This window comes from Drosophila gunungcola, chromosome 3R (genome assembly GCF_025200985.1).
Source record: "Drosophila gunungcola strain Sukarami chromosome 3R, Dgunungcola_SK_2, whole genome shotgun sequence".
Lineage (NCBI taxonomy): Eukaryota > Metazoa > Arthropoda > Insecta > Diptera > Drosophilidae > Drosophila > Drosophila gunungcola.
The window spans coordinates 20063380-20091327 of record NC_069139.1 but is presented as its reverse complement, the minus strand read 5'-3'; the positions used below and the strand labels follow the sequence as shown (position 1 = coordinate 20091327).

The 27948-nt window shown below is 37.5% G+C and overlaps 3 protein-coding genes and 1 long non-coding RNA gene across 7 annotated transcripts in view; 2 read left to right on the top strand and 2 right to left on the bottom strand.

The window, feature by feature from the left end:
• LOC128266490 (uncharacterized) overlaps nucleotides 1-21874 on the bottom strand; it is a 33248-nt gene extending 11374 nt beyond the window's left edge. The window contains exons 1-6 of one of the 4 annotated variants that reach the window (XM_053003049.1): nucleotides 21822-21841; nucleotides 21612-21668; nucleotides 15394-15593; nucleotides 5061-5299; nucleotides 4757-4926; nucleotides 4374-4588 (exon numbers count right to left, since the gene is read on the bottom strand). In XM_053003049.1, coding sequence (XP_052859009.1) covers nucleotides 4374-4588; nucleotides 4757-4926; nucleotides 5061-5299; nucleotides 15394-15593; nucleotides 21612-21668; nucleotides 21822-21823 — 883 coding nt within the window. In that variant the 5' untranslated portion in view covers nucleotides 21824-21841. Of the gene's footprint in view, nucleotides 1-394; nucleotides 680-4373; nucleotides 4589-4756; nucleotides 4927-5060; nucleotides 5300-5821; nucleotides 6233-15393; nucleotides 15594-21611 lie in introns of those variants that run through there. The other 3 variants (XM_053003052.1, XM_053003051.1, XM_053003056.1) reach the window with 3 other exon arrangements.
• LOC128266496 (uncharacterized) lies at nucleotides 12156-13293 on the top strand. The gene is made up of 3 exons (XR_008269061.1): nucleotides 12156-12521; nucleotides 12590-12666; nucleotides 12751-13293. It is a non-coding gene; the product is annotated as an uncharacterized LOC128266496 (long non-coding RNA).
• A 622-nt stretch (nucleotides 21875-22496) lies between the features above and the next one.
• LOC128266205 (uncharacterized) lies at nucleotides 22497-22910 on the top strand. The gene has a single exon (XM_053002554.1). It carries the CDS (start codon nucleotides 22606-22608, stop codon nucleotides 22876-22878), a length of 273 nt encoding a protein of 90 aa, XP_052858514.1. The 5' UTR covers nucleotides 22497-22605; the 3' UTR covers nucleotides 22879-22910.
• A 4284-nt stretch (nucleotides 22911-27194) lies between these two features.
• On the bottom strand, nucleotides 27195-27500 carry LOC128252313 (C-type lectin domain-containing protein 141-like). Its single transcript, XM_052979946.1, has one exon. The coding sequence runs from the start codon at nucleotides 27498-27500 to the stop codon at nucleotides 27195-27197; it is 306 nt and encodes a 101-aa protein (XP_052835906.1).
• Nucleotides 27501-27948: the final 448 nt, after the last annotated feature.

The window sequence follows — 27948 nt, the reverse complement described above, 5'->3', positions numbered from 1 at the left end:
GGAAAAACACCGAAGTCTAGACGGTTTTAAGCGGAAACTCAATCTGTGCTCTATTTTTGAAGCCGTGTCCCTCATCTTTTTCAAACACGTGCCCCCCAGTTGAGTTGGTACTACCGAAAAAATTGAAAACAGAAAATTAAAGAGGAAATTGCTTATTCTAAGAGGTCCTTCAATTACCATACAAAAGTTTTTCCACTCTAAAGAACCCTTTCTCCTGTTTTCAATCTCTTTTTTTTATGTACGGAGTTCGTTGCTTGAATTTTAAGTGCTGTCACTTTGAAGAATCCGCTCTTTAGAATTTTCCACTTTCCTGATTTGGCTGCGTAATTGAGTTTCAGTGTCACAGGGTATAGATATGTGTATCTATAGACTATAGAGATAAACTGCTACTCACCGCAGCAGAACGTCTCCATCTCGATGTTTTCCACTTTCAGTAACATGTTGATATTAATTCCAAAACCTCGGCACGACACGGCACAAAATTTAGATCATTATCAGAGGGTTTTGGCTATAATGTATCAACTCTTCACTGCAGTTTTTGGGGTTTTGTTTTGTTTGAGCTAACAATTGCGCATGCGCAACACTTGGAGCGTCAAGTTGCCACAGTCCTTCAACTTCGACTGGCAAAAGCTCGGCTTTCGACTTGGCTTTGGGCCTTCTACCGATTTATTGAATGCCAAGAATATCAATTAGCTCTCTCTCTCTCTCCGATCGGCGATCTCTTTCTCTCCGCAATGCATTGGTGGGAGATTATAAAATAATAAAAGTCAACGCGCCGTCGTTGTTGTTTTTGTACGTGCCCGTGACGTTTAATCAACACATTGTCCATTTTAAATAACCCTTTCGATCCGCACGCCTCCTCCGCAAGAGCTATAAACGGAGTTATGGCATTTTAAGCGATCAACAGATCTTCATTTGCTTTTTTTTTCGCCAGCACCAACAACTCCATAGAACCCCTTTATGGATGGCCCCAACAGTTAGGACTCAAAACTTGTAAACATATACAAATATTATTTTTATTTACCGTCATTTAAATGGCAACAGCTGAAACTCCAGACAAGGGCAACAATAACAGCAATAAAATAAGAAATCATCATAAAACTTAATGTGGCGAGAAATATTTTTGTAAATGTCTATGCAAAGATGGCAAGCTGAGATTGCTTTCTGGCAGGTTGATTGGACATAAATCTTAAAGGGGAGATGGAAATTATTAAATATTGAGAAAGGATTTTTAAACATAGCTTGGATTGCAATAAAATAAAAAAATAACAATCAATATGGAAATCCACTATTCAAATTTGTATTAACGAAATCCAAAAAAGATATTTTTTTTATATATTTGCTCATTAGGATCAACCATAATTTCTTTCTACAAAAAAAATCCTGCTCCTTCTTATCCAAAAATAGTCACAAACAAAGACAGTCCAAACAAGAAAAAAAGGGAAACCTCCGAATTGAAACGTGAGCAAAATTTCGGTAGTGTTTTTCTTAAACATGATTTTTTTTTAAGGGGAAGAGTAGGCATTATTATCCTACCAAAAATTATGTTAATTAAGACGACTGTGCTCAAATCTCTGCTTAGTATTTATGAATGCAACAGGTGTTGGATTCAGCGGCGAAGGAAGACACTTGAGTTCCTCGATAGGATTTTTTGGTTGCCTGTGTTTTTTTCGGGCTATTTGATATGCGCAGCGAGGAAAGGAAAGACGTAACCCCCAAGGCAGAGCCTATAGTGTATTGAACCCCCTTTGAAGATGGTGCATGTGGATGTGGCAGCACACTTTGCCTCTGCGTAATCTGATGAGCAGATGTTCCGGGAATTGAAAACAGAAGCCAGACGCTGGGGCAGAAAAATGGGTAAACAAGTGCACTGGTGAAGCAGCAGAATGCTCCGCTTCTGTTTTGACTTCTGTTGCTGACCCCAAATCACCTGCTGCATTCCACAGCTTCTGAAGAAATTTGAAGAGTGAAAAATTGATAAATGGCAGGTCACTTTTTTTTTTCAATTCTCCAGTTTCAAGTTTTATAGACTTGAAGCGCTTTTGATTAAGAAAGCCAAAGAGGAAACATGGCCAACGTAAACAGCCCCGTGGCTTTGATGTATTCACAGTTTGTGCTGGTGCTGCCAATTTCTCAGTATGGGAGGTGGAGGGCCAAATTTGGCCAATCGCTTGGCCGGCACGCGCCATATGCAAAGCAGTTGGCCACCCAACTCCCCCCTTTTTTCTCGCTTCCGTGCCATTAACACGTTTGAAGCCACCGGAGTCGGAGTCCGCCCATCAATTATGCAGAGTTCCGTTCCGCCTGCCTTATTCGATGTGCAGTTCTTCAATTTATGCTCCTCATGTGGCCACACCCACCTCCTATCGCCCCCCTTTTATTGACACCATGGCATGTTGCATATTGCCCATCCGCCATGTTGCCAGTTGCCAGTGCTAGTTGCCAGCAACATAATAACAAACTGCAATTGCCATTGTTATTGAACAAGCGGAAATGTGTATAACTCTAGCCCCCTTTTGCAGCAAATTGCAGTGGCACACTCGCAAATATGGCAAAGTTTTTTGGGCTCAACTTGTTTTTCCTTTGCCATAAATTAAGGTGTTAAAACTGAATTGTTCGTGGGTGTTGTGGGTTAATTGCTGATTGAGGCGAATTGCCTAGTTTCCTGCATATGGCGAACAATTCGAATAGATTGCAAGTGACCATAGCTATAAGTGTGTCGATTATATAGAAGGAGGCAACTTGTAGAAAAATAAGCTAAAGGTATATATAGGTAACTGTTATTGAAGGGGACAATAATAACAATACACTTGCCATTTAAATGGCCCAAACAGAATTAAGTCTGACACTTAACGTAGGTATTGAATAAACAAAAAAAAGAATATTATAAAAATTAAATAAAATTTTGAAGTTTTGAAACCCATTTCAAGTACTTCTCTTAGATCTGATAAGACTCACAAATCGTGCCGGGATTATCCATCACACGAAGTGTTTTAAATCAACTCCAGATTATCCATCATATGCCAATGTCATGAAAGCGAAACCTTGAAAGCGTTTTGATGAATACACAATAATCGTGCGGAGGAGTCCTGAGCGACTCATAAACCATAAACCTGAGACGAGTATGTATAGTATAAGTGAAAACCAGGAGGCATTTGCATCTGGCATGCAGCTACCCGCTTTGGGGGCATCCATCACACGGAGGATTGTCAATGTCAGGCCAGTCGCGAATGTCAGTCAGCCAGGAAGGCGCGTTGCCAACGATCAGCTATATATATATATACACGATCGGCTGGCTATATACGATCCCCGATCGCCTCATTACGCCACGGAATCGAAGCCAAACAGAAGCTTCGCTGCGAGGGAAAAACAATGCCAAAACAAAGATTGGCGACGCTCTGGCGACAAAAAACGATTACAATTATCACTTGCGTAAACATTGCAATGTTGTTAACGTGGCTTCAATGAGCGGGTGAACTGGAAGGTTGGGGAGTGGGCTCAGATCCATGGCGCCTGGCAGGCGAAAATATAAAAAATAAAAAAAAAACAGAGGAGCTGGCAGTTGCGCTTAATATGCAAACGTGATGCAAAGCTTCGAGGTAAAGGTTGTTGGGCAGTCGTTCGAGGAGTTGAAGGGGTAAACCCCAAAAAGGGGGGACTCAGGGCAGGGAAAAAGAGGGGCTGACAGCCGCCAAAGTGCAAAAATGCGAACGCGAAACGAGGGCAGGGAATTCAATTTGCCAAACACTTTGTCTCTGTCAGTGCTGCGGTAGAATACGCAATGTAAATAAAAATAACTTCAGGAGTATATTAGACTAAGGGAATGCCAATTACATAAAGACTAGGCAGTTTAATAAACTTTAATAAAGAAAGTTAGGAGGATTTGGCTATGGATTACTGTTTATGGTCACTTTTATAAATCCCTTTAAAGTAAATTTTGTAACAGTCTTATCCAATTTCATCTCATAGGTTTAATAGGTACCGAAAATAAATCCGTAACAAATATAATTTCCCGATTGAAATGTAGGTCATTTCCTAAATATATATTGCTGACTTTAACGCCAAATTAAGTCCATTATTCCTTATATTAAATATCAAGGATATTTTTTTTTCTTAGTACAAGTAAATAAAAATAAACTGGTCACTAACTCTTACAAAATTTTCTAAAAGATATCTTATATTCCTTCAATGACTAAAGTTAACCACAAATGTATACTCATAGGCTTTGACTGTTCTGGGAGGAAAAACTTTGCTAAACGATTTCCGTTTACATGCATTTTTTCTATTTATTGGGCCCAGATTAGCATAGGAATTTGCGACTGCCCCCTGGCATACTGAGCAGATGAGCAGTGGAAGTGTCAACGTCAACTCACCTCTTCGTCGATGGGAACTGCCGCGGAATTTGTTGGGCGAGAGGAGCGGTGGGCGGGGCGCCATCATGCTGGGCACCTCATCCGGGGATCCCAGGCCCATTGCTCCGGAGTTTTGCTGTTGGTGCTGCTGCTGATGATGCTGATGTTGGGCCCAGTTTCCCAGGGAATGACGACGTGCTCCGCCACTTGGCAGGGTGTGATGGCGATTGGATTTGCTACAGAAGATTGGGCGGGTAAAAAGACGGAGGGGGGTAAACAAGAAAAGGGCAACGATTAGCACGGGCGGAAAAGAGGGCGGTTCAAAACTGTCAACAGCTGCAATCGCATCCTGTCATCAGCACATCCCCATTCCCATTCCAATTTCGATTCGGGGGATTGCTCACCTTGTTGGCGATGTCAGCGGATTGAAGACCTCGTCGTGATCCCCAGCTCCTCCTCCGGGACACTGGGAGCTGTGCGTCTCGTTGCAGGAACCCAGCCGTTCCCGGAACTCCGAGTGCGAATTGGAAGATCGCTGGCGGTACGAGTGCATCGGTTGCATTTCAAACGAGTGCTGAAAAATGCAAAACGGAAGAGGGCGGCGCATTAGATAGCATTTTACACAGGAAGTTGAAGATGCAGCAGATAAATCAGAATCAGTATTCGGAAATCGGAGCGGAACATATGCCTCATTGACCCCCTACTCACTTGCGAGAAGCCGCCGAGGGAGTTGAAGCTGCCGCGCGGACTCCCAAAGGCCATGGTGGCCGTCGAGTCCAGATTAGCGGATGTGATCAGCCGCATCTGCTCCGGATTGGTCACCACCGCCGGACGAGGGCTGCTGCCCTTCGAGTTTCGCCTCTTGAAGATCGAGAATCCACGGCCGGAGGACTGAGAGTCCGGCGTGCGCGGCGACTTGGTGTCATTGCAAAAATAATAGGGGTTGTCTGGGAGAATCAATTGGAATAAATTAGGGACTGAGTTAATTTTCTGATTTCGGCTTGGGTAAAACATTATAAAATTAAACTACGCAGTGTAGGGAACACACAAAGAGCTAGAAATGTTTTGTATGAAATAAAATATAGAACTACTCACTATTTACTTTTCCTTGTAAAGTTCTTAGTTTTTTTAATTTTAAAATTTTTGAATAACATAAAATAACGAGGCTAAAAATATTGTATTTACAACTTTGATAGCATAATAACAATAATCCACAAATTTAAATTAAAAGAAGTAGTCTTTTTTATAACAAGAGTTATAAAGTTATACGAATTCCTTAAAATTTTCTTAAATTATATAATTACATAAGCCTTCATGCTTATGCCTTAGTTTATTTGGTAATACCATCAACAATTCAATTAAAATGGAAGATAATTCTAAGTTAAGAGAGACAGATAAAATAAGATTAAACTATTTATGATCAAATTGAAATTTAATTTTTATAAATTCCATTTGACTCCCAATTTTACCTGAGAAAAAGGTGTTTGTATTATCCACAGTTACAAACATCTTGAGATCCTGTATGCAGTTATCTTTCCTTGTTTAGTATGCAAAAAGTTTCTAATAAATCAGAGCTGTGATTTGCGATGCATTTGCACTTTCACTGGCTGCGCATGCGCACGCGCCAAAAGTTGCGCACAGGGTGCAAATTCAAAAATACGAAAACAGAAAACACACCGATGACTGCCAAAGATGGCTGGCGAAGAGCACAATTGTCAGTTGATTAACGCGGCAAATAAATTCAAATTTAAATTCAAATTCAGGCGGTATTGCAGATTCGTGTTTGTCCAACTTGGAGTTTCACTTCACTTGAGGTCGCGCAGCGCGTGCGTCTGCATTGACATCCCGAAACGGAATAAATTCTAAAACTTCAACGAGAACAAAACACTCCGTTCCGTCTGCATTCTCCTCTGCCACCGCCACCGCCGCTGCCTCTGCCACCGCCTCTGCCACCGCCTCTGCCGGCGCAGAGAATCCCTCCTCATGTTTTGGTTTTTATTTACCAAGCGCTCGCTTCTTCATCCATTCCATGAACGTGCAGAGCACACTGAGAAAAACATGCTTCAAAATTCTTCTATTAGAATTAAAAAAAAAAAAAAAAATCAAAAAGAAAATTTTTGAAATAATATTAAAAAAAAAATGTTTGAATATTTTCAGAAGTTGTATGCAGTTAAAAAAATAACTTGTATAAAATTTATTTTTGTACATTTATTTATTGAATTTGACTCTTTGACTTTTTATAATTTTCTTTTTAGTGCATTCATCAGCAGCAGCATAAAAACATTGTTCCTCTCCCTTGCACTCTGGCCCCCTCTCGCTCCCTCCCGCGCACGCACACTCGCATACGGGATCAGTGTTTAAATATGGTTGCCATATTGCCATCACCCACTCTGTAAGCCCCCTCCTTCCCCATCAAACCAACGTCGATCAGGAAAACTCACTTTTCCTCGACTGCAACAACTTTGTTGTTGTACCTGCGCATGTTTTTCTTTTGCGTGCGCTTTTCGCATGATCAAATTATCATCGCCAGCGTTCTGAGTCCATGATTTCGAGTCCCTTTCCCATTTTCCATCCGTGTGCGTACGTTTTGTCTTGGCCTCGTCGCGCATATTTGATGAGTTCCGATAGCAAAAATAGAAGACCCAAGACCCATGCATATGTAGTAGCATACAACATCTGAGGTGAGCTCCCGGTTTAGTATTCCCCGTGTCCTATCAGTGTCAAAGTTTGAGTTTGTCAGCCGAGTGTTGTCTGTGGTTGGGTTCGTCGACGATTCGATGATGTTCTGTGTCAGGAAACATTTATGAGACGGTTTTTGGGAGGCACCCTGAGAACTCACATTTGCCAAGCGGTGGGAGAGTTATTCTTTTGATATGCCATGGGAAAAAAACACGAAATTAATAACACTAAACCAAATGTATTCAGAAGATTGATGGAAAAGAAACAGTTGCACTGCATTCATCAAGCAAAATAGTACTTTCGATTGGCTATGGCCTGAGATTTTAAAGAAATTGAAATACTTTAAGACTATTATATTATGACAAACGAAAACGTTTGGCAAGGAAAATTAAGACTATAGATATTAGTTTAAGAGTCAGAACAAAAAATCGAATCCCTTCTGTAAGTAATTTTTTGGTAGCAAGGTATAATTTGCCTTTCCCTTCTATTGTCTCAGAATATTTGCAACATTTCCCCTTCGACTTTGCTGCAAACATGAAAATTGTCATCAATGATGGGCCGAAAATAGAAGGCCATAATAAGAGCTATGGCCAGGCGACATATTCCAGGCACATTAAGGGGAAACTCGAGAGCATCAAAGGCAAAAAATGCACACATCGGAAAAGCCACATTCAAAAAATTGCAGCCAGGGGAGAGCAACAATTGTGCTAAGGGAACACATTTTCACTTTTCTCCAGCGCAACTAGGAAAACAGAAAAACTGAAGTGGCAAAATGCGAGTGACTCCAGAGCGACTCCATGTGGTCTGTCTGTGGAATTCCTAAGTGGACTGGGTCTAGAAACGGGCCTAGGCCCACCATCGGATACTGGGCCAACTAACCCCGACCAGACAGATGCCCGGCACATTGGAACCTATGGAAAAATCGTAAAAGTCGGGACCCGAGCAGAAATTGCACATTTCGTAGTCCATAAAGGCGAGAGTCTGCCAGCGAGGGTTGATCTTTGAGTGGCTCTCTGCAAAGCAAGTGAATCGGCAAGGGTACACTGGGAAAATAACTGTCTAATGCTTTAACAGAAATTCAATTGAAAGTTATTCTACCTAATGTAATATTATTATGCATTTTTAAAGAATTTATTCACCAGTTTTTAGGAACTTGTGTGTTTTTTGATAGACATTATACAAAAATGTTTTTCAATTTTTAAACTTGTAACGAATTTGGTTTTTAATGTACATTTTAATTTAAAAGTACATTTAATTTTTGAATTTGTAATTTATTCAAAATAATTAAGTAACAACTTTGATCACTAAATTTTATAATTTTGTAAGTTGTGCTGCAAGTTTAAAGAAAATGTTACGACGAATAATTTCTTCTAGTGCCTTCGTATTTGTTTGGCTGCTGGTGGATGCAAATGATCTTGAACCGCGCTCGGGTACTTGCAGCCGATAGCCTTGTTCGAGTACTTGGGGAAATGCATTTGCCTGCACATAAATGTCAAATGCTTGTCTTCGCCAGCACGCTCCACGTGTTCCGTGGACGCGGGTGAGGGCGGGCAGGGAATTGGATTCAACTGTTGAGTCGTAAATCTGTAGTCGCTCTACTGCCACGCAGCTTTGTCTAGTTAGTCACAGAGTGGAGCATTGTAGCCCGGCTTTCGGCATTGGACGCCATTCGTTGCACTCTCGCTGATTGTTCCACGGCGCTGACAGGTTAATTACTGCTACGCACTGCCTTTTGTTCAATATAAATCCCTTTGTGATTGTTTTTCTGTGGGGTCACTTTTGGCATACTCCAATAAACAAAAAACGGCCCTTAGAAGCCAAGGAATTCTCTAAACTATACATATACTAGGTTTTCGCAAGCAAATTTGTTTATCTTAGTGAAACATTTAAAAAAAAACCTTTAAAAAATTAGGTAGGATTCTGTAACAGCGGTAACTGATATAAATATATATAATAATTTAACAGAATTTGTTATTATTACCAAAATTAATTTTTTGGTTGAAAAATAGTTTCGACAAAACTTAAGATAACAACTTCCTAATATTTTAGACTTTTTATTAGGAAAAACTCCTGTTATAGTGTACGATATATACAAGTATTTATTTATTTATACTACCATCGTTCAACGTTAGTTCCGCATTGATCAAAGACAATATTGAACAAGTAATTACAGAGCAATAAAACCGATTGGAAAGACAGCCCTAAATGGCCTGAACAAATATACACCCATAAAATAGCAGCAATCGAATGGAAATCTGACCAGGAAGGGCTTTTGCCAAACAGGAAGACAGAAAGCGTTGGAAAACATAGTGAGTGGGGGAAATGCGTAATTGTGAATTTTTGATTTGCTATATTGTTGTCGTAAATTTCCTAGCCATCGATTGGCCAGACAAGACCTTCCTCACTGGCACACCCCATTTTATGCAGATATATAATTATACACAAACATATGTGAAAGGGCCAACATTTGTTTGCCACTTGCAGGAATATTGCGTGCATTGTTTTCATTCTGTTGGATTTATTTTGCTGCCGTAGCTTGCTCCTATTTACTCAGACATTTTCATTTGAACTCCGCGTAGTCATACCATCTACCGCCTACGACCCTCGCACGGTACACAAAATTTGAATCATTTATGTGCACTACGAGTTTTCCTTCACGTTCAATTGAAACTCTTTGTTTATTATTTTCCAGTTTTTATGATTTAACCCCAAAGGGGCAGCACCAGGCAGGGGTACCAAAACGCACCGATTTTCAGGGGGGAAAAAGGGAAATTCAGGGGATATGGATATGAATGACTGCCCGGAAGTTTGGCAACATGGCGCGACGCGAAGTCAGCAGGGGGCCCCATAATTATTATTGTTATTATTTTGTTATGGAAAATTATTTATGCCCGTTTTGTGGCAGGTGCTCGCGAGTGATTTCTCGGAAATGCATTTCCACAGCGCGTTATCTGGAAATGTTTACCAAGTTTTTTTTTATATATTTTACGGTATTAATTAAAAATTAATGCAAGAAAAGGAAATGTTAAGCACTTAGCCATTTTATTAGGATTTGCTTTGGTTTAATATGGTATAATTGGATTAGTTATATTGCAAAACAAACATTGTTTTCATAAATTAATAATGTATAAGTTCGTAAATTCACAATGTATACCATTTTGTGAATCTATTTTTCTCTTTTCTCAAAGCAGCACTAGGTGTTTACATTTAATTTTCCTTTGTTTTAAGACCAACATTTTTGGTAATTTTTCCTGTCTTTGATTTATTTTTATAGAGATCATAAAACGGGCTCTGGACCAAATCGCCTGCCTTTAAAACCAATAAAACTCATATCCCAAAGTGTTATTTTTTTCCCCCTCCCCAACCCTATGTCAGAGAACTACCAAAAAATAACAAAAGTCCATAAAATAGTTGTGAAGAGTTCCGCCCACGGATTCAGATCAGAGAATTCAGAGAGACGGAGACGTGAGCCCAGCGGAAGTAAAGTGGCCTGAAAACTGAGAAGCAGCCCTCTCGAGGGACAAACAACTTGCGAATTGAAGGATGCGCCCAAGGATTAGTAATTAAAAATTCCGAAACAAAATTCGATAGTTGGCCATGAAAGGTTTGGGAATCGGGCACGTGCACTCCATGCTTAATAGCCACTCGAGAAAAATCCACAACGGAAATGCCGAAGACAAAAGGGACATTACCAAAACACAGGCCCTCAAAAATCAAAAGGGAAGCGATGTGATCATGAAGTGAAAGCAGAGGGAGAAAGGTGAGGATTATGGGATGGGAAGATTTCAGCCTCTACCTGCGAAGGGAGTGCTACTAGAGGTGTTGGAGATGCAATCAGAAATCAAATAAACACTTTTATGATCTTGGTTTTATGGCCAGCATGTCTTGTATTTGTCGCTGTTGCGGTTGACATGATCGAAATGCCGGAGGGCGGCGGACTTTTAACCCATTGTTGCCAAATACCAAATGCTATTTATAAGTCCTGTGCCGAAAGGTGTGTGGAAATGCATAAAATGCGCTCGTCGTCCATAAATCCCCGAGCTATGGCCAGAGCAACAACAACAGCATCGGCGGCCACATCTGTTCAACAGATTTCAATTCGATGCCAAAGTCGGGTCCCGTCATTCTCCGAACATCTCGGGCTTTGGACAACGGCAAATGTTTAATTATTTTCTTAATGGAAACTCGCACCGAGCACATGACAACGTTGTCTTCCGTGAAAAACAAAAAACACCGAGCCAAAAACAGAAAAGTCGTAGTCTACACTAGGGGCAAACTTACTATTTAAATATAGGTTGAAAATATAAGTTATTAAAACATAAAAAGAATTTAAATTTGATTATTATTTTTGTGTTTTTTTTTAAGACACAGTTTTCAGTAATAACTTAGTTTTAAAAAGATTGGTTCAGTAGTTTTCAAGTTTTAATGTTCAGATTGCTTTAAAATCCTATGGTTTCTTGCTGCTGCAATTTTATATAGTTTATATAAACATATAAACATATAGTTTCAGTGTAACATCCTCGTGCCAAGTCACAATTTTCATCCCCTGCTCCCCAGCGGAGCGCGTGTCTTTTTAGTTTTTTACCTACTTCGGTTGCTGGCGGAGAAGGAAGCGATTTATTCAGGGAATCATTCTGCGCAGTTGCTCCAAGGCATCCAAGTCGAGGTGAACGAATCTCTTGGAGATTACACAACTTTATGGGGTCCATTGTGGCTGCATTGCAGCTAGCCACAGGTTGATGTTAAATGTCAATTGGCATACCCCAGAGGCTCAGTGGCGCATTAATTACGCCACCGCATTCCACTCTCCTATTTTCGATCCCCTAGCTACGATTCTTTAAATTTTGTAGAGTGTCTCCGATGACGTTTATAATGATGTTGTTGATCTCGTAACGCTTTGCACTTAGGATCGTTTTTTTTTTCCTCGTGTTAGGCAGCCCCAAGGAAAGTCAACTTTTGATTTATTTAGCTGTGACTGCACTTGTAATAGGAGATCCTCAAGAGGAGTACGACACTCACTTGGAGGATATTTGGTGAGGTATAATGAATAAATTGTCCGTTTTTGGACTTACTTTAGCATTATATCGAATTAAAATTCGGTTGAAGTTATATTTTTCTCTTTTATTTTGTTCTAAACAATATTCAGGTAATCAAATGCATTTTTTAATACAATTGTTATTGTTATTCTTCTCATATTAAAATGCTGTTCTTCCTCAAAGCTGTCGACATAAATTTGCGTTGTGCAGTTTGGAATTAGGGACATATAACCAGGGACGTAGGCCAACTAAACCCACGCAATCTGCACTAATTCTCGACATGCATCTCTGGATTTCGCTTACGAAATTTGATCAACATTCTGGACTCGCAGTCAGCCGAGGAACATGTCTGCCCTAGACAACTACTCCCATTCCCATTTCCATCAGCAACCCAACTCCCACTCAGATCGGCTCCTCCGCACTCAACGCTGCTGTTTGGGACCCTGATTATGAGGTGTGTAATTAAAATTTTTACGCTCTTGTCTCTGGCCATGTAATTCAATTATGAAGAATCATTTGCAGCAGATGAATATGTCTGGCGACATCTAATTTCTTAGGGAGTATTTTTAGAGAGGATTGTCTGGCTGCATTTTCAGCTGGTGAGTGGATTCCTATAAGTTAGCCAGCTCACAAGTGATTCGCGGAAGAAATTGAGCCATAAAATAATCAACGGTTTCCCCCAGCCAACTGCTGATATTCACAATTAAGCACATGACATGGGAATTTGCGTAAACAATATATGTATTGAACGATATGACGTTCTCGGCGGCAATGAGAGACACCATGGAGCGGCCAATTGGGTCTCTGGTCCACTTTTGCCAATGTCTGGCCGGCGGACTTAATAGATTTCTTTATCTTCGACCGCCACAAGTTGCCAGAGAAGCGGCGAGGAATGTTGGCAAAACAAAAGACGATTCCGCCGACAAGTGAAAATTAATTTGCGTAAATATTTACGCAAAGTATAATTGGTATTTTAGGTGCGCCTGCCTTACAACAGAACAAGGTATGGATCATCCACTGAGTGGGGTGACTCAATATTATTGTAAAATTCGCAAAATAAATTATTTGCGTATGGAAACTCAATTACTTACGTCAAGGATAGTGACGTAGAAAAACGAAATTGGAATGTGCAGTGTCTGTGAAAAATTATCAGTTTAAGAGATATTTATGTGGCTTTCAAGGAAATCAAATAACTCTCTGGTTAAAAAGAACGTTGTTAGTCCAAATATTTTATACTCAATTTAAATATTTTTGCTATGATTTTCATACAGTGCGGATTTTAGTAATTTTAAATATGAAAATTTAAAATTCTTTTAAAATTAACTTAAATAAAATGCAGTCAACTATTTTAAACCCTTATTTTTCACCTTAATTAAATTGATTTAGTATTCAATTTTTTATAGTGATTTAATACTTTTATTAAATATTAGTTACACAATTTGTAATTTAATATATGACTGTATTTATTTTTAATATTCAATTTTTTATCAGTAAGTAATTCTAAGATTGACTTGTTATTGATTTAAAATACATTTTTCTAAGTTTGTCTGAATTTATTAGCTAGTATTTTAATTAATTAATTTTAATATTTAGGATGGACTTGGTGTTAATATAATATTAATTTCTAATTTTGTTTGAATTTGTATGCTAGTATTTGTATGTAGGCTTTTTTTCTCAGGTACTTTAAGATCTATTGTGTTAAGCAATAAAGGAATTGTTTTCCAATCAACAATATAGTCAATGAACTGAGAGAAACTAAAGCGTTTTCCAGTCACCCCAGACCTGCCAATACGCAATGAACAATGAATTGAATGAGTGATCATTAAAATCGCCCTAAAGAGAATGTAAACAACCACAGCCAGCACTCCACTCCACTCCCAACGAGTGCAATTAAAAAGCGCAAATAAGCTGAATGAATGGACGAAATTCAATGCAGATTTAATGAATGATTTACATAGACAGCGGGGACAAAAACTATTTATAAGAATACTTTATGGATGCGGGCAGCGGACCATGACGGCTCTACATATCTCTCTCTCTTTGGCCGCATCTCGGGGAGTTTGTGTTTTGTATTTTAATTGCGCCATTTCCCATATCAGCTGCCCGATTATTTGTTCTAGTCAACAGACATAAATAAGACTAACAAAAAAGGAAAGAAACGCCACGAGGGGGGTGAGTTGCAGATACACAAACACAGATTCCGATACGGATACAGGCCTCCAAAATCTGACTAATTAGATGTTGCCCGACATTTGATTTGTTTTTTATTTCCAGCTCCATTATGACTGCTCGGCGCACAAATTGACGGATGACCTCCGCTACCCTCGCTGGATATCTATTTTCCCTGGGAAAAAGATCGCACTTTGCCGATTTTAGGTGGGCCATATCACCAGCCTCCAGATACGAGACTAACCCCAGAACACGATCTTGGCCCCGCCCGGTTGTTTGTTTGGGTTTTCGTCTTCGCTTGGGGACAACCTTAAGTGGATTGCTCCAGTTCGCTGGCCCCCGGACTAATCGTTCGAGTTCGAGTTCGTAAGATAAATGCGTTGGCGTTCTGGGAAATTGCCAATGCGTGCTTGTGTGTGCGCCCTGAAATGCATCTCATTCAGTCCACTTTCACAGTAGTTTCGTGGGCCGATCTTGATCATTAGGAATTCCACGGTGGAGGAGTGGAGAACTCCTCCTCCGACTAACCCGGACAGCTCGGCTTGATTTGGTGTCAAGTGAGCTCGGGGCGTGAACGAGTTTGTCATGTTTATGTCGTGTTCTGGACATGCAGCGCTACAATGGGGATCCCGAAACCCGAAGCCTTGTTTTCTAGAGCGCGGACAAGTCCATTTACTAATGGGAATTTTTGCATTTTTAACTGGATGTTTAAAGAAAAGTTTTCGATAGTCCATAATATTGATTAAATTAACATTTCTAAATAAATGAGTAAACTGATCATATAATGGAATAGTACAAATAAATACCTGGCTAATTGATTCAAAATTGTATTTTTAATATTTAAGTTAACACTAAACATATATAAGACGCGAACAAGTGTGTATTTTATATTTAACTAAAAACATTTGTGACCATTTCTTAAATTTAAAATGCACATTTATTCGTGCTTTATCTTTTAATATAATATAATCTCAAAACGAAAATTACATTTTTAAATATATAATTTGCAAGAATGTATATCAAGCTACTATACCAATCCCAGCTTTTGTTCAGTTTATATAAAATATTATTTCCATTCACAATTTGACCCCACGATTCCCAGATCATAAATCCCCAAATGACATTTTTTACGATATTCCAATTATTCTTGTACTCACCCACAGACATAATGGGTCCTTCCTTTTGATAATTGCTGGAAAAGTATTCTTGGTGTATAGTTTTGGTTTGTTTCTCAATACACAATGCCCTCTTCGATTTGGGGAGTCTCTCCACCTGTTGGGCTTTGCACTTGTTATGGCCAGTTAAGGCGCTTCCGGCGGATACGTCAAAGTTTTGGACACATTCATAGGATGGAGACCTGCGGACCATAGAAAATAGATAGGGAAGCACAACAATTAATATTAAACAAATTTATTTAATTAAATATGCGCATGGCAAAGCATGAAAAGCAGCAGAAACCATAAATACTGTTGGGATGGGGGGAATTTAAACTAAAGTACACTGTGGAAAAGCAAAGAGTGGGCTTAAGCCTAACGGTTTGAAAGGAAACTCAATAGAAAACTCCCAACGGAAGCAGAAACTTTTCCGATTTCCCCCCAAAATCACGCCCGGAAATGCACCACCCCAGAACTGTTTTATTAATTATTTTAAGAGATGCACTCGCAGAGTTTTGGCTTTTGTTTTGTCAGCCCAGCATTTTGTTTGAATGCTGCCAGTTTACAACTTCCTTTTAGCCCAGTTTAGAGTGTGACAGGCCCCAGTGACCACAAACCGCAATTAGTACATTAAATTATTAAGTACAAGGGCCATAAAATATCCACGGAATGCACACACATGCCCAGCGGCAATTTGTACTTGACTCCCTAGTTGGAAGTCGCGTTCGTGGCTCGTTCCGAAATGCCACAGATATTTTTATTGGCATATTTCTTATTTATAAGTCAATTCACATTCGCTCAGCATATTGATTTCAATTCTGATTTGGTGCGAGAAACTCTTCCCCGCCCCCACAAAGTCCCCATTCCCTTTGATGAACTTCGCAATCGTTGGCATCAATACATCAACGCTCGACCATTTTACTAGACTCGAATGGGGGGCCCCTTCTATCCGCATAAAAATGTGTGTTCGAATCGGATTTGTGTCGAAACCTTGATAAAAAAAATGTTTTGATTTTTCGGTCAGTCAAATGTATTAAAGAATGTTTTTGTGGTTTCTCTTGACTTCTTCCTAACAAAATTCGTATTAGTTTGCTTTCTGATTGCCCAACCAAACACTAGTATATTAATCCGTTTGCACATAGTCAATAAGTTATGTATTTCTAGTGTTTATGAATTCCTGTCTGAAAGTTTATTAGCTATTATTGAGTTAAAAAACAAAATATTCTTGGTTTTTAAAGAAATTTACAAATATTTTAGACAATCTTTGGTTTTCGAATGGGTTTTAGATTTCCTGAATCAAAACATATTTAGAATATTAATATTAATTTTTCAGGACTTAACATTATACATTCATATATTAAAAAAAACCTCCTTATTCAAAATTTAAGAACTGTTTTTAGTATTTATTTGCAAAAAAAAGTGTTCTTAGAAATACTTATTATAATATCAAAAAAAACACAGTACAAGAAAACTTTTGCCAAGAAAAGCGTTCCCTATATATAGACAGCATTGTATTGTTTAGAAAATTGTAACCCAATTGGAAATGCTCATCGAACCCGAAAATAGTTCTTAAAGTATGCGCTTTTCTTCACGTATTGTTTACTCACAAAAATCTTAATTTAGTGAAAAAATAGGATGTAATTTGTATTCGGGATGACATTGAAAAAAACTAAGGAATATATTAGATGCTTTTTACAAGCCATTAAACATGGAATTATTAAGTAAATAAGTCATTAAAAAGCTCGTAAAAGGCCTCGCTTCTCTCTCATTTTCGCAGAGAAGCGAGGAAAGCAATTAAAGCATATAGTTTGGAACCGAATCGGGGATGGGATTGCGCCTCTGGCTGGGGCATCTGCTACTGTGCCTTCGTTTAAGACGATTATTTCATTTAAGATGGTGACATTCATTTGCATATCAATGTGAGAGTACTCCCCCTTCGATCGCCCCCCTTTGAATGCCCATGTGTGTGTGTTTTCGGCTTGATTGCTACGATTTTCATTACGTTTTACCGGATATTCCAATTTAGGTAAATGCGACGTTGCCAGCAGCGGCAACAGCAGCAGCAGCGGCAGCAACATCAGAAACATCAGCAACTACAGCAGCAACATCGACATCAGTCCGAGCATGAAACGGGATTAATGTGCCCGTGGCGACATCCATCAGCCGCCAGCCCGAAAAAAAACCCAAGATCAAGTGGAGCACAACCATTCGCGGAGACAGTCGTCCCAGGGGATTGAACTGCCAAGACTTCTCATTAAATCCCATCTCAGCACCATTGCTTTTGGCACCTGTCTGCAGATTCACGTGAAATTTCTTTTGTTCTCATTTAGTGGTTAATAAATCTCACTTTGCATGAAGTAAACAAATTCTAAAGAATTTCGGCTAGCAAAATAGTGCTTCAATTGTCTTTTAATAGGAAATGGGTTCTATAAATACTAGCACAATTTCCCACAAAGTTTTCTTTGGCCTGTAAAAAGACATATAAGAGCTATAATCGATCTCAAAATTATACCGATAAAATAGAGTCACCATTTCTCATAATAGAACCAAATTATACAAACAAAATATTTTAGTACCTTTAACCTGATAAACACACAAATAGCTTTTATAAACTAAAAATATTTGAAAAGTCTTCTTTTGATAATTTTATTTAAACATTTTATTAAAAGCATAACAAAACTGTAAAAAATATTAATCACTATATTATTTTGATCTTATCTGTTGAGCAATTCTATTCTCAACGAAAATATAAATAACTCTTAGCTTTTATAAGTTTATTAAAAAACAAGTTTAATGTTCTTATCTTAATGGTTCATAAAATTTATTTATTGAACTGAGCACGTATAATTAGCATCGAAAACTGCACTTACACACGGAGAAAAACGCGGCAAAAGGGACGATCAGCGATTCAGAAGATTGACGATTGACGAGCGGCCAATTTACAAGATCGTTTGCGCCGGTTTGGCCAAGAGTTTTGCAATTGAGCGCCACACGATTCTTACTACAATCGAATAAATCAATTGAAGTGTTCGCAGCGCGCTTTTCGCTTTTCGAATTTGTCAAATGGCCAATGAAGAAACAAAAAAAATTAAGTTATTCAAAAATTGAAATCGCTGGCCGTCGAGCTTGGAAGCGATGCCAATAAAATGTATAATAAATATGCCCCAGTCAAAAGAAATACGTCAGCTTCGAAGAGAAGCCAATTTATGTGCGCAACAACAATAGGATCGTTTGTAAACAATTAAAATAATTTGCTGGACGACCAAAACAAAAAATTTCAATTAAGAAAGAGAGGGAGAAAGCTTTCAAAGAGTAGCGAAATCTAGTAAAGAGCGGATGAAGAGAGGCGCAGAAATAAAATTGAGTTCTTGTTAGTTTATTTATAAAAAAAGAGTACATTCCTTAAGTGAATTCCTCACATTGCATATGCTTAAATTTAAATTTAAGAAAATTGGAGCAAATTGAAAGACAGCGAGAGCAGCTGTGGAAAAATGTAGCACAGCAAACAGCTGACGCGAAATGAGAGAGACAAATAGACAAAAGAGGAAAAAAGCCAACACGCATACGCAATGTTGTACGGCAAAAACATTTTCATTCCACCCACACAAACATTGCATTCTGAACAGGAAAATATGTTTGCTTTCGGACAGCTCATATCGCTAAAATTAAAATTAATTATTCTGGTTATAATAATATGTACATTATAAGTTGAAGATTTTAAATTTTGGTAATGTTCTGAAATGAAATTAAAATTATCATTAAAACACTCAAACTGCTAATTCTCAACTTAATATGTTCAATACAACAAATTTTCAATATCGATGTTTTTATAACATATAACTTTCCTTTTTTCCATATATGTATAAAAAAAAACAAATATTTGCTTATGAGAAATTACACCCTTAAAATCTGTAAAACAAACTTTCCCCCTGCCTTAAATTTCTGAAACGTGCTGTTTTTGCAAAATTCCCAGGAATCTTGTGTGCTGTCTGACATTTTGATGGATTTCACTCTGACATTTCTCATGTTTGCAATGTTAAATGCGTTTTTTTTTTCCCCTTGTCATTTTTAGCATTTGTGTCGTCGATGTTTTTATTTTATTCGGTTTTCCGCTTATCGCGATCAGCCAAGCGTTCGAATTTGTGCCAAATATATGCGATATGTGGGTGCACCACCAGTTGAAACCAGGAGCACCACCGAAACCGTCGAAGCCGTCGAAACCTCCGTCGCCAGTGGCGCTGGCACGCACGTTTTACGAGCTTCGCTTTTTGGCCACTTACAGCACATAAATACAAAGTTGTTGACAAGCGCATAAAGACCTCGATGAGCTCGTTAAACGAATGAATTTTCATAGGCCAACGGCCACAATGAATATGGCCAACAATTAAAATTTAGTTCAATTGTTTTCATTTGTCAGAAGTCTGTCAACGGCACATCGCTCGCAACCTGTTGCATTTGCATTTGCATTTGAATTTGACTGAACCCAATTATTTAGCCGCCCCCTTTGCCGATTTTTATCTTTGGCCCCATTCGAAACATTTGGGCCTGGTTTGGCATGCGTTCCTTAGGTGCTGGCAAGTTGTCAAATTAATGCCATTTGCTTTCGAGGAATTAAAAACAGTTGGCTTACACGGGACAGTGATAAGCGGGTAAAGAATTTGGCACAGAGAATGCCAGGTGTTTCAGTTTGGGAAATAGTTGGAATTAATTGATGATAAAGGAATACAAGTATTATTTATGTTTTAAAACATTTTCCCACTTTTATCTAGGAATTTGTTAGATTAAAGATATATATGTATCAATAATAGATATACCAATTTAAGAACAGATAATAAGGATATTAAAAGAAAAAACCCAATATTCAAAGTCCCTACAAAAAACTCAAAGAATTTCTGTTAGAAACATGTGTAGTGGGTTTGCACTTTCAAAATTCCGTCGAACTCTTAATTTTCCAGTCACATAAAATCGTAAATATCTCAATTGATTTTGCATAACTTCCCTCCAAAAATAGTCAAAATTTATTCACATTCTGTACAGTATTCACACCGATATGAGGGACTACATTACGGATTGCTCTCCATAAAGAGCCAACTTAATTCTCGACTGAGTCGTGTGCCGAGCCGAAAATCCCGATACAATAACTTATGCGATCGGTACCAAAACACAAAATGACCAAGAAATAAAAGCAGTGAAATGCAATAAAATAAATCTATGCAACAACAATGACTGGTGAGCACAAAAACAACATTGTGCGAGGAATGTGTGTGCCTGTAGTTTATATGTGTTGGGCAGTGTGTGGAATATTAATTAAAGTTGCGAGCTTTGATTTCTTCCCAACGACTTGGAGGCCGGCGGACAAGTGTTTTGCGTTGTAAAAACAAGCGAAAGCAAAACACCAGCAGCCTCGCCGAGAAGAATAAGCAGACACAGAGAGAAAATATTAGAGATTATGTATTATTTATTTTTAATTTACTTCGTGCTGTCTTGAATTCACAACTTTAAGGTTTATAAGCACTGGAAGATCTGGTGATCTTATGAGACCAACTATAAAAGATTATAGTATTATAAAAAACCAATTGGAAATTTAATAAAAATTCAACTTAAAACCTTTTCACTGGAATTCGGATTTGGGTGCCTGGTCCAGTTTTTACTGTTCGACTCAATTTGTTTATAAAGAACTTATGTAATCTAATTTCTTACTTAATTATTATACAAACGAAACATTAATGTTCAACATGTTAATAAAAACTTTATAACCAAAAAATAATGCTTGCAGTGATACCAAAATTGGGATGTTAACTAAAAAGTGTCTTTCGTATCTTAGTCTACGTTTTTTTTTATCCGTGCATTCAAATTCAAATTCGAATTAAACGCATTCCAGAGAAGAGCAGGCATGCAAAACGCGTAGCGCGAAGATCAGCATCGTGATTAAAAGAGGCGTGGGGTGTGTGGGGGGAGTTCGGACTCGCAGATTGCATAAATGGCAACCATTTGCAACAGCATTTAGCATTAAGCATTTATGAAGCCCTCCTTTGCAGTTAAGACACGCATCTTGCATATTTCGCCTTGATGTTGATCGACAGTTTGACATTTTATGTCGTCGCCGTCTGTCAAAAGAACGTCGGTTACTTTTTTCTTGTTCACTTCTCAGATTTTTGCACTGCCATTTTGTTATTATTATTTGCAAAAATAAATAGTTGATTTCCTTATCCCAAGCTTACCCACTGTGGCCGGTAGGTGGCGCACTGCTCTTGTTGATCCAATCTCGAATGTTTTCCCTTTTCCAGAGCAGAAAAAACACACAAAATGTATCAGTAACACAAACACACAACGGTAAACAAATGCGGAATTCCAGTCACGAGTACTTTTCTTGATTTTTCAGTTTTTCCACTGCACTCGCAGTCCAAAACCCGGCGTATATATACACATACATATATTCGGGAAGGCTATGGCCAACCGATCCGATCCGATCCGATCCACGCCAAAACCAAAACGAAAATTAAATAGCCGCCGCTCGTTGGCTGTTTGCTTTTTCTGCTTTTCTGCCCAGCGGACCAAAGAGAAGCGGAGCGGATCGCTTTGGATCGCAGAGCAATAAAAATAAAAGCAGAGCAACGGACGACCAGAAACAAAATAACAAAAACAACTTGTGGGAAGGGGGCGAAAAAAGTTTGGCGCGCTTTGGCGTCGTTTGCATACATATGTGTATGTAGATTTGAGCTCTTTAAATTGAAGAGAAAGAGAAAAAGCTGAATGAAAGAGAGCTCTGTGTTTCTGTTCAAGGGAAAAAGATAGGAACTCGAATTTTTAATGTATAAAGAATCTTATTCTACCCAATCCATTGGGAATGTCTATCATTTTTTTCTTTTAGTGATTTTTAGATAAGGAAAATAGTTTAGTCCAGATATGACAGAGTTTTGATTAACGTAACAATAAATCTTATTTTTATTAATATGTTTTATGTAAATTTAAAATAAAAAATAAAATTAATACAATATTCATTATAATATGTAAATATGTAAAAGCAACATGGTGTTAAAAAATATTGTTATTCCCACTAATACGCGCTAAAGCTGATATTTAAAGCTAATTCTATTTACAAAACACCTGAACAAACAGTAATCTTTGAATTGGTTTGCTCTAACCGCATTTCTTTGACTTATAGACTTAGATTTAGTCACATTTTTTTTAGTCGTCTCAAAGTAATTGGTAAAAATGGTGGGTTCGAGGTACATCTTGCTGTTCCTAGCCGTGTTTTACTTCCTGGATGACGGTGCTGCGATTACCTGCGATGTGGCACCCACGGATTCCTCCTGCATCGACTGCCGAGTGTATCCCACTCATGTTGAGTGCCTTCAGAGACTTTGGGCTACAACCACGACTGCTGCCCCCTTTGCCACGGCCACCACCAAGAGATCCCGAATCGGCAGAATTCGAAACTTCTTCAGCACTTTCATAACGCGGATTAAAAGTAAAAATTGGTTTTAAATAACAAAAAATAATAAACACTTTTGTGAGAATTAAATTTTACCATTTACTAAAATATACTTTTGACATGAAGGTGTGCTATTTTACGCACCAAAGAAGAGCTATTTCTGACCGAACATCGATCCTTCCTAAAGTACAAAGAAACGCAAATTGTAGAAGACAGGGGTATACAGGGATATATATAGTATAGTAGCCAAGGAAGATTCTTCAGCTTGACTTTTCTAACTCTATCACAGATTAATTATGTTAACTTCAAAGCTTATTATTTCGATCGGGGAACGCCCATGTGTAGACTGACATTTTTGTGTATATCTTTCAATTCTAACAAATAAGTTCTATAAGCTTGAGTAAAAAAACGCCTATATGTATGTAGTGTTTTTTTCCGATATTTTATAATTAAAAAAAACCAAAGTCATTAATGTTTCAATAACTTAGTTACAGTAATTAGGCATTTATTTTATCTGGTTTTCAATATGCTTTTTAGCCCGAAGACCCGCTTAATTTTCCTTAAGACTTTGAGCTTCATGTTCTTAATGGAGAACTCCTTCAGATGTGGTGTGCGTGCTGTTGTAGTGGATGTTGAAGTTGGAGCCACCGTTGTTGTTGTTGTAGTGGTAGTGCACTCATCGTTGGTGGTGTCGGTGGTGCAATCGATGCAATTGGCATCCGTGGATCATCTGCGCAGGTTACGGCCAGCGCTCCACTTATGTAGCAAAGAATCGCTGCGATCAGGATAAAATATTTGGACGCCAGCATAGTGATCACTTAAATTGCTCTTCTATGTAGTTATCAAATTTGCAATGTTGGTGCTAATCATTCGCCCGTCTTATTTATACGAATTTTTGAAGTTCGGTTTGTTTAATCAATTGTTTCTTTTTTCGCAATTGCGGAAATTGGCAATAGGAGCTTATCAAATTACACTGGCTTACAAAATTAAAGCGAAAAAAACTTTCTGAGATGAATGTTAGCTTTTTCATAGCAGTTTATTTTTTGTGTACCATTTTTTTTTAATTTTAATTTACGTACGTCTGTTTGTATGCCTATTTATTTTTCCTTGGGTGTATCAAAAGCTTTTTTAACTAGACACAGCCCGTTCTTAACCTTCCCTATATAAGGATTTGTGCCATCTACTAGAGCTCGACAAAATTTTAAATAACATTCGATCGATAACTGAATTTTAAAAATTAAAAATGCATCAAAGCATGAGAATAGTTTAAATAACATTAAACATACAAATATTTTTGAATGTTATTTTCTAAATCAGGGAGTCCTGCTACATTGGAAATCTTTAATCTCTTTTCGATTTTGATAAATTAAACTTTGTAAGCCAGTGTTATTGCCTAACTTTTTGTAGATCGATTAATCATCGCAGATGGCAGATGTTGTTTTGTTTTTTTTATACCCTTGCAGAGGGTATTATAATTTCAGTCAGGAGTTTGCAACGCAGTGAAGGAGACGTTTCCGACCCTATAAAGTATATATATTCTTGATCAGCATCACTAGTAGAGTCGATCTAGCCATGTCCGTCTGTCCGTCCGTCTGTCCGTCCGTCTGTCCGTCCGTTTATATGCAAACTAGTCTCTCAGTTTTAAAGCTATCTGCATGAAACTTTCCCAAAAGTTGTCTTCCCATTGCAGGTAGTATATAAGTCGGAACGAGCCGGATCGGACGACTATAGCATATAGCTCCCATAGGAACAATCGGAAAAATAAATGAAAAAAAATTATAACTTTGCTGTTTTTTAATTTTTTGTTTAGTTCTTCGACATATAGTAATGGTAAAATATTTCCGATTTCTGGTTTAAATTTCATCAAAATCGGACGACTATAGCATATAGCTCCCATAGGAACAATCGGAAAAATAAATGAAAAAAAATTATAACTTTGCTGTTTTTTAATTTTTTGTTTAGTTCTTCGAGATATAGTAATGGTTTAATATTTCAGAATTACGTTTTTAATTTCATCAAAATCGGACGACTATAGCATATAGCTCCCATAGGAACAATCGGAAAAATAAATGAAAAAAAATTATAACTTTTCTGTTTTTTAATTTTTTGTTTAGTTCTTCGACATATAGCAATGTTTAATTATTTCAGAATTATGGTGTAAATTTTATCAAAATCGGACGTCTATAGCATATAGCTCCCATAGAAATAATAAAAATATATAAATAACTATCTAATAATTGAGCTGCAAATCATCATAGTTTCAATGTTTTTTTTTAGCACATACTCAAGTAAATCATAATTTAAATGTTTTCAAAAGTATTTAATTAATGCAATAGCTGCAAGGGTATATGAACTTCGGCTTGCCGAAGTTTGCTTTCCTTCTTGTTTATTTATATTTTTAATATTCAGAAACAACAAATAATAATTATTGTTTGAAAAAAATTAGTAAATGTTGCCAATTTTTGAAAAAAATAAGCAATCAGTTAAGCAGAACTGAAGATAGACAACAAGGGAAGCAAGACGTAGTCGATAAGCCCTTGAAGCTCTTGCAAAAACTAAATATTCTTTAAAACTAATTTTTTTCGATTTGTATGCGTATACGTTTAAGTATAAACAATCGATATAGCGATTTTTCGATCATTAGTACGGCAGCTATATGATACCGTTGTCCGATTTTTACAAAATTAAAACCGAAAGTATATTCAAATAAAGAACAAAGCTATAAGATATAGTCGTAGATTAAAATCGTAACTCTAAAATATCTAACTATTTCTATAAGTTTTAAAGAATTTGCAAATAAATTGAAAAACAGTGAAGTTGAAGTGTACGTACATTATATATTACAATATGAAATTATAAAAAACAATTTTATTTTCATTTTCCGTATCAAAGAGTCCAGCCGAACCGGAAAACCAAACTTTCAGTTCTGGATGATTTTCTCGATTTAATTTTGTGAGCAGTAACAGTACTTATAATTTTGAAGGGGGAACGCAAACTCATTAATATTTCAAAAAATTAGTTAAAGTAAAACTCGTCATATTGAATTTTGAATTTGCTTTTTATTTTATCTGATTTTTAATGTTTGCCTAATTTGCCTTAAGACTGAATCAGAATTTTTGATTTATTCGCTGATGTTTGTTATCTGATTTTCAATGTATTTCTTAGGCAACTTAATTTTCCTTATTGCTGCGAACCTCATGTTTTTTATGGTGACATTCCTCCTATTTCCGTATTTTTTCGCAGTGGAAGTTGGAGAAGTGCGAGCCACCGTGGATGCTGTTGCTGTAGTGATGGCGCATTCAACATTGGTGGTGTCGGTGGCGCAATGGATGCAATTGGCATCCGTGGGATCATCTGCGCAGGTGACAGCCAGAGCTCCATTTAAACAGCAGAGAACTGCAGCGACCAGGACAAGATATTTGGGCGCCAGCATAGTGAACACTTAAATTGCACTTCTAGTTACCTAATTTGCAATATAAGTGTTATTCTCTCGTCCGGCTTATTTGTAGGAAACTTCAGGCGTAACGAAAGTGCACTTTATTTTATCAGTTGTTTTCTATATTTTGCAAGTGCTAAAATTGGCAACAGGCTTTGATCAAATTACACTGGCTTACAAAATAAAATCGACAAAATCTTCAAAAAATGAATGTTTGGTATTTCGAAGCAGGTTCCGAATATGACACTTAACCATTTTGTTTATCACCATTTTTTGTAAAGTGTAATTTTAGTGTTTCTCCTGGTTCATTGCTTCTTTTTTTTAGTTTTTTTAACTTTTGCATATAAGGATTGGTGCTCAATCAGGGAATCCAACTGCACCCGAAAACCACTTTTTTATCTCTGTAGCATTTTGTTGATTTCATTTTGTAAGCCAGTGTTATGTTTAACTTTTTGAAGATTGGTGAATTAAGATGGAATTTATATTTGTAAGTTTAACGCTCGCAGTCGCTGCAATTAAAACAAAATAAAATGTCAAACAAAGTCATTCCGCCAAGGTTATTTGAAATTATTTTTTTTACCATTTAGAAACAACATTTCGTTTGTTTAATATTAAACAAAGATTGTTAAGTCTTAACATAAAAAATAAGGAAAGGATTTGTTCGAAAATATAGGTGATAGGTTATGGTGTGTTTATTTTTTTTAGAGCTAAACAAAATTTCAAAAAGTTGCTCAAATTCAGGATCCGCCAATTGCACCCTAAAGAATGCTTCGTTTGTCGTTTTGTCTTGAAGATGGAACATTAACGAAGCCACTGTTTTAGCCCGATATCGTTTGATTAAAGCGGTATGTGAAACCGAAATCATTAATAATAAAAACTCGTCTTGGCTAATTTTAATTTGGTATGTATTTCATCTGATTTTCAAACATTTTTTTATCCCGACTTTTTGACCACCTTTATTTTCCTCTTGACTCTGAACTTCATGTTCTTAATGGTGACCTTCTTCACTTTTCTGGTTTTATTTGTAGTAGCGGCTACTGACTCTGCTGTTGTAGTGGATGTTGAAGTTGGAGCCTCCGTGGTTGTTGTTGTAGTGGTAGTGCACTCATCGTTGGTGGTGTCGGTGGTGCAATCGATGCAATTGGCATCCGAGGGATCGTCTGTGCAGGTTACGGCCAGAGCTCCACTCAAAAAGCAGAGAATCGCAGCGATCAGGACAAGATATTTGGACGCCAGCATAGTGAATAATTAAATTGCTCTTCTATGTACTTATCAAATTCGCAATATTGGTGTTATTCTACCACACGGCTTATTTATACGAATTTTTAAGCCCAACGAAAGTTCGTTTTGTTTAATCAGTTGATTTTTTGCCAGTGCGAAAATTGGCAATAGACACTGATCAAATTGTTGTATAACTTTTTGTAGATTGTTTGCTTAAGGGGCTACTATATTTCTTGGCCTAACACTCGCAGATGTTGAAAGAAAAACAAAATAAAATGTCAAATAAAGTCATTCCATAGCTAGATAAATATTATATTTAATTATTACGCAGCACCTTTTAGTGATTTTTATTTTTTAATTTCCATTTTTACCACCCAAAAACAACATTTTGACTGTTTGACTAACAAAATAAAACTATTACTTGTCAAGCACTTGCAGATGTGGCCAATTCTTGGAAAAAAAAAAA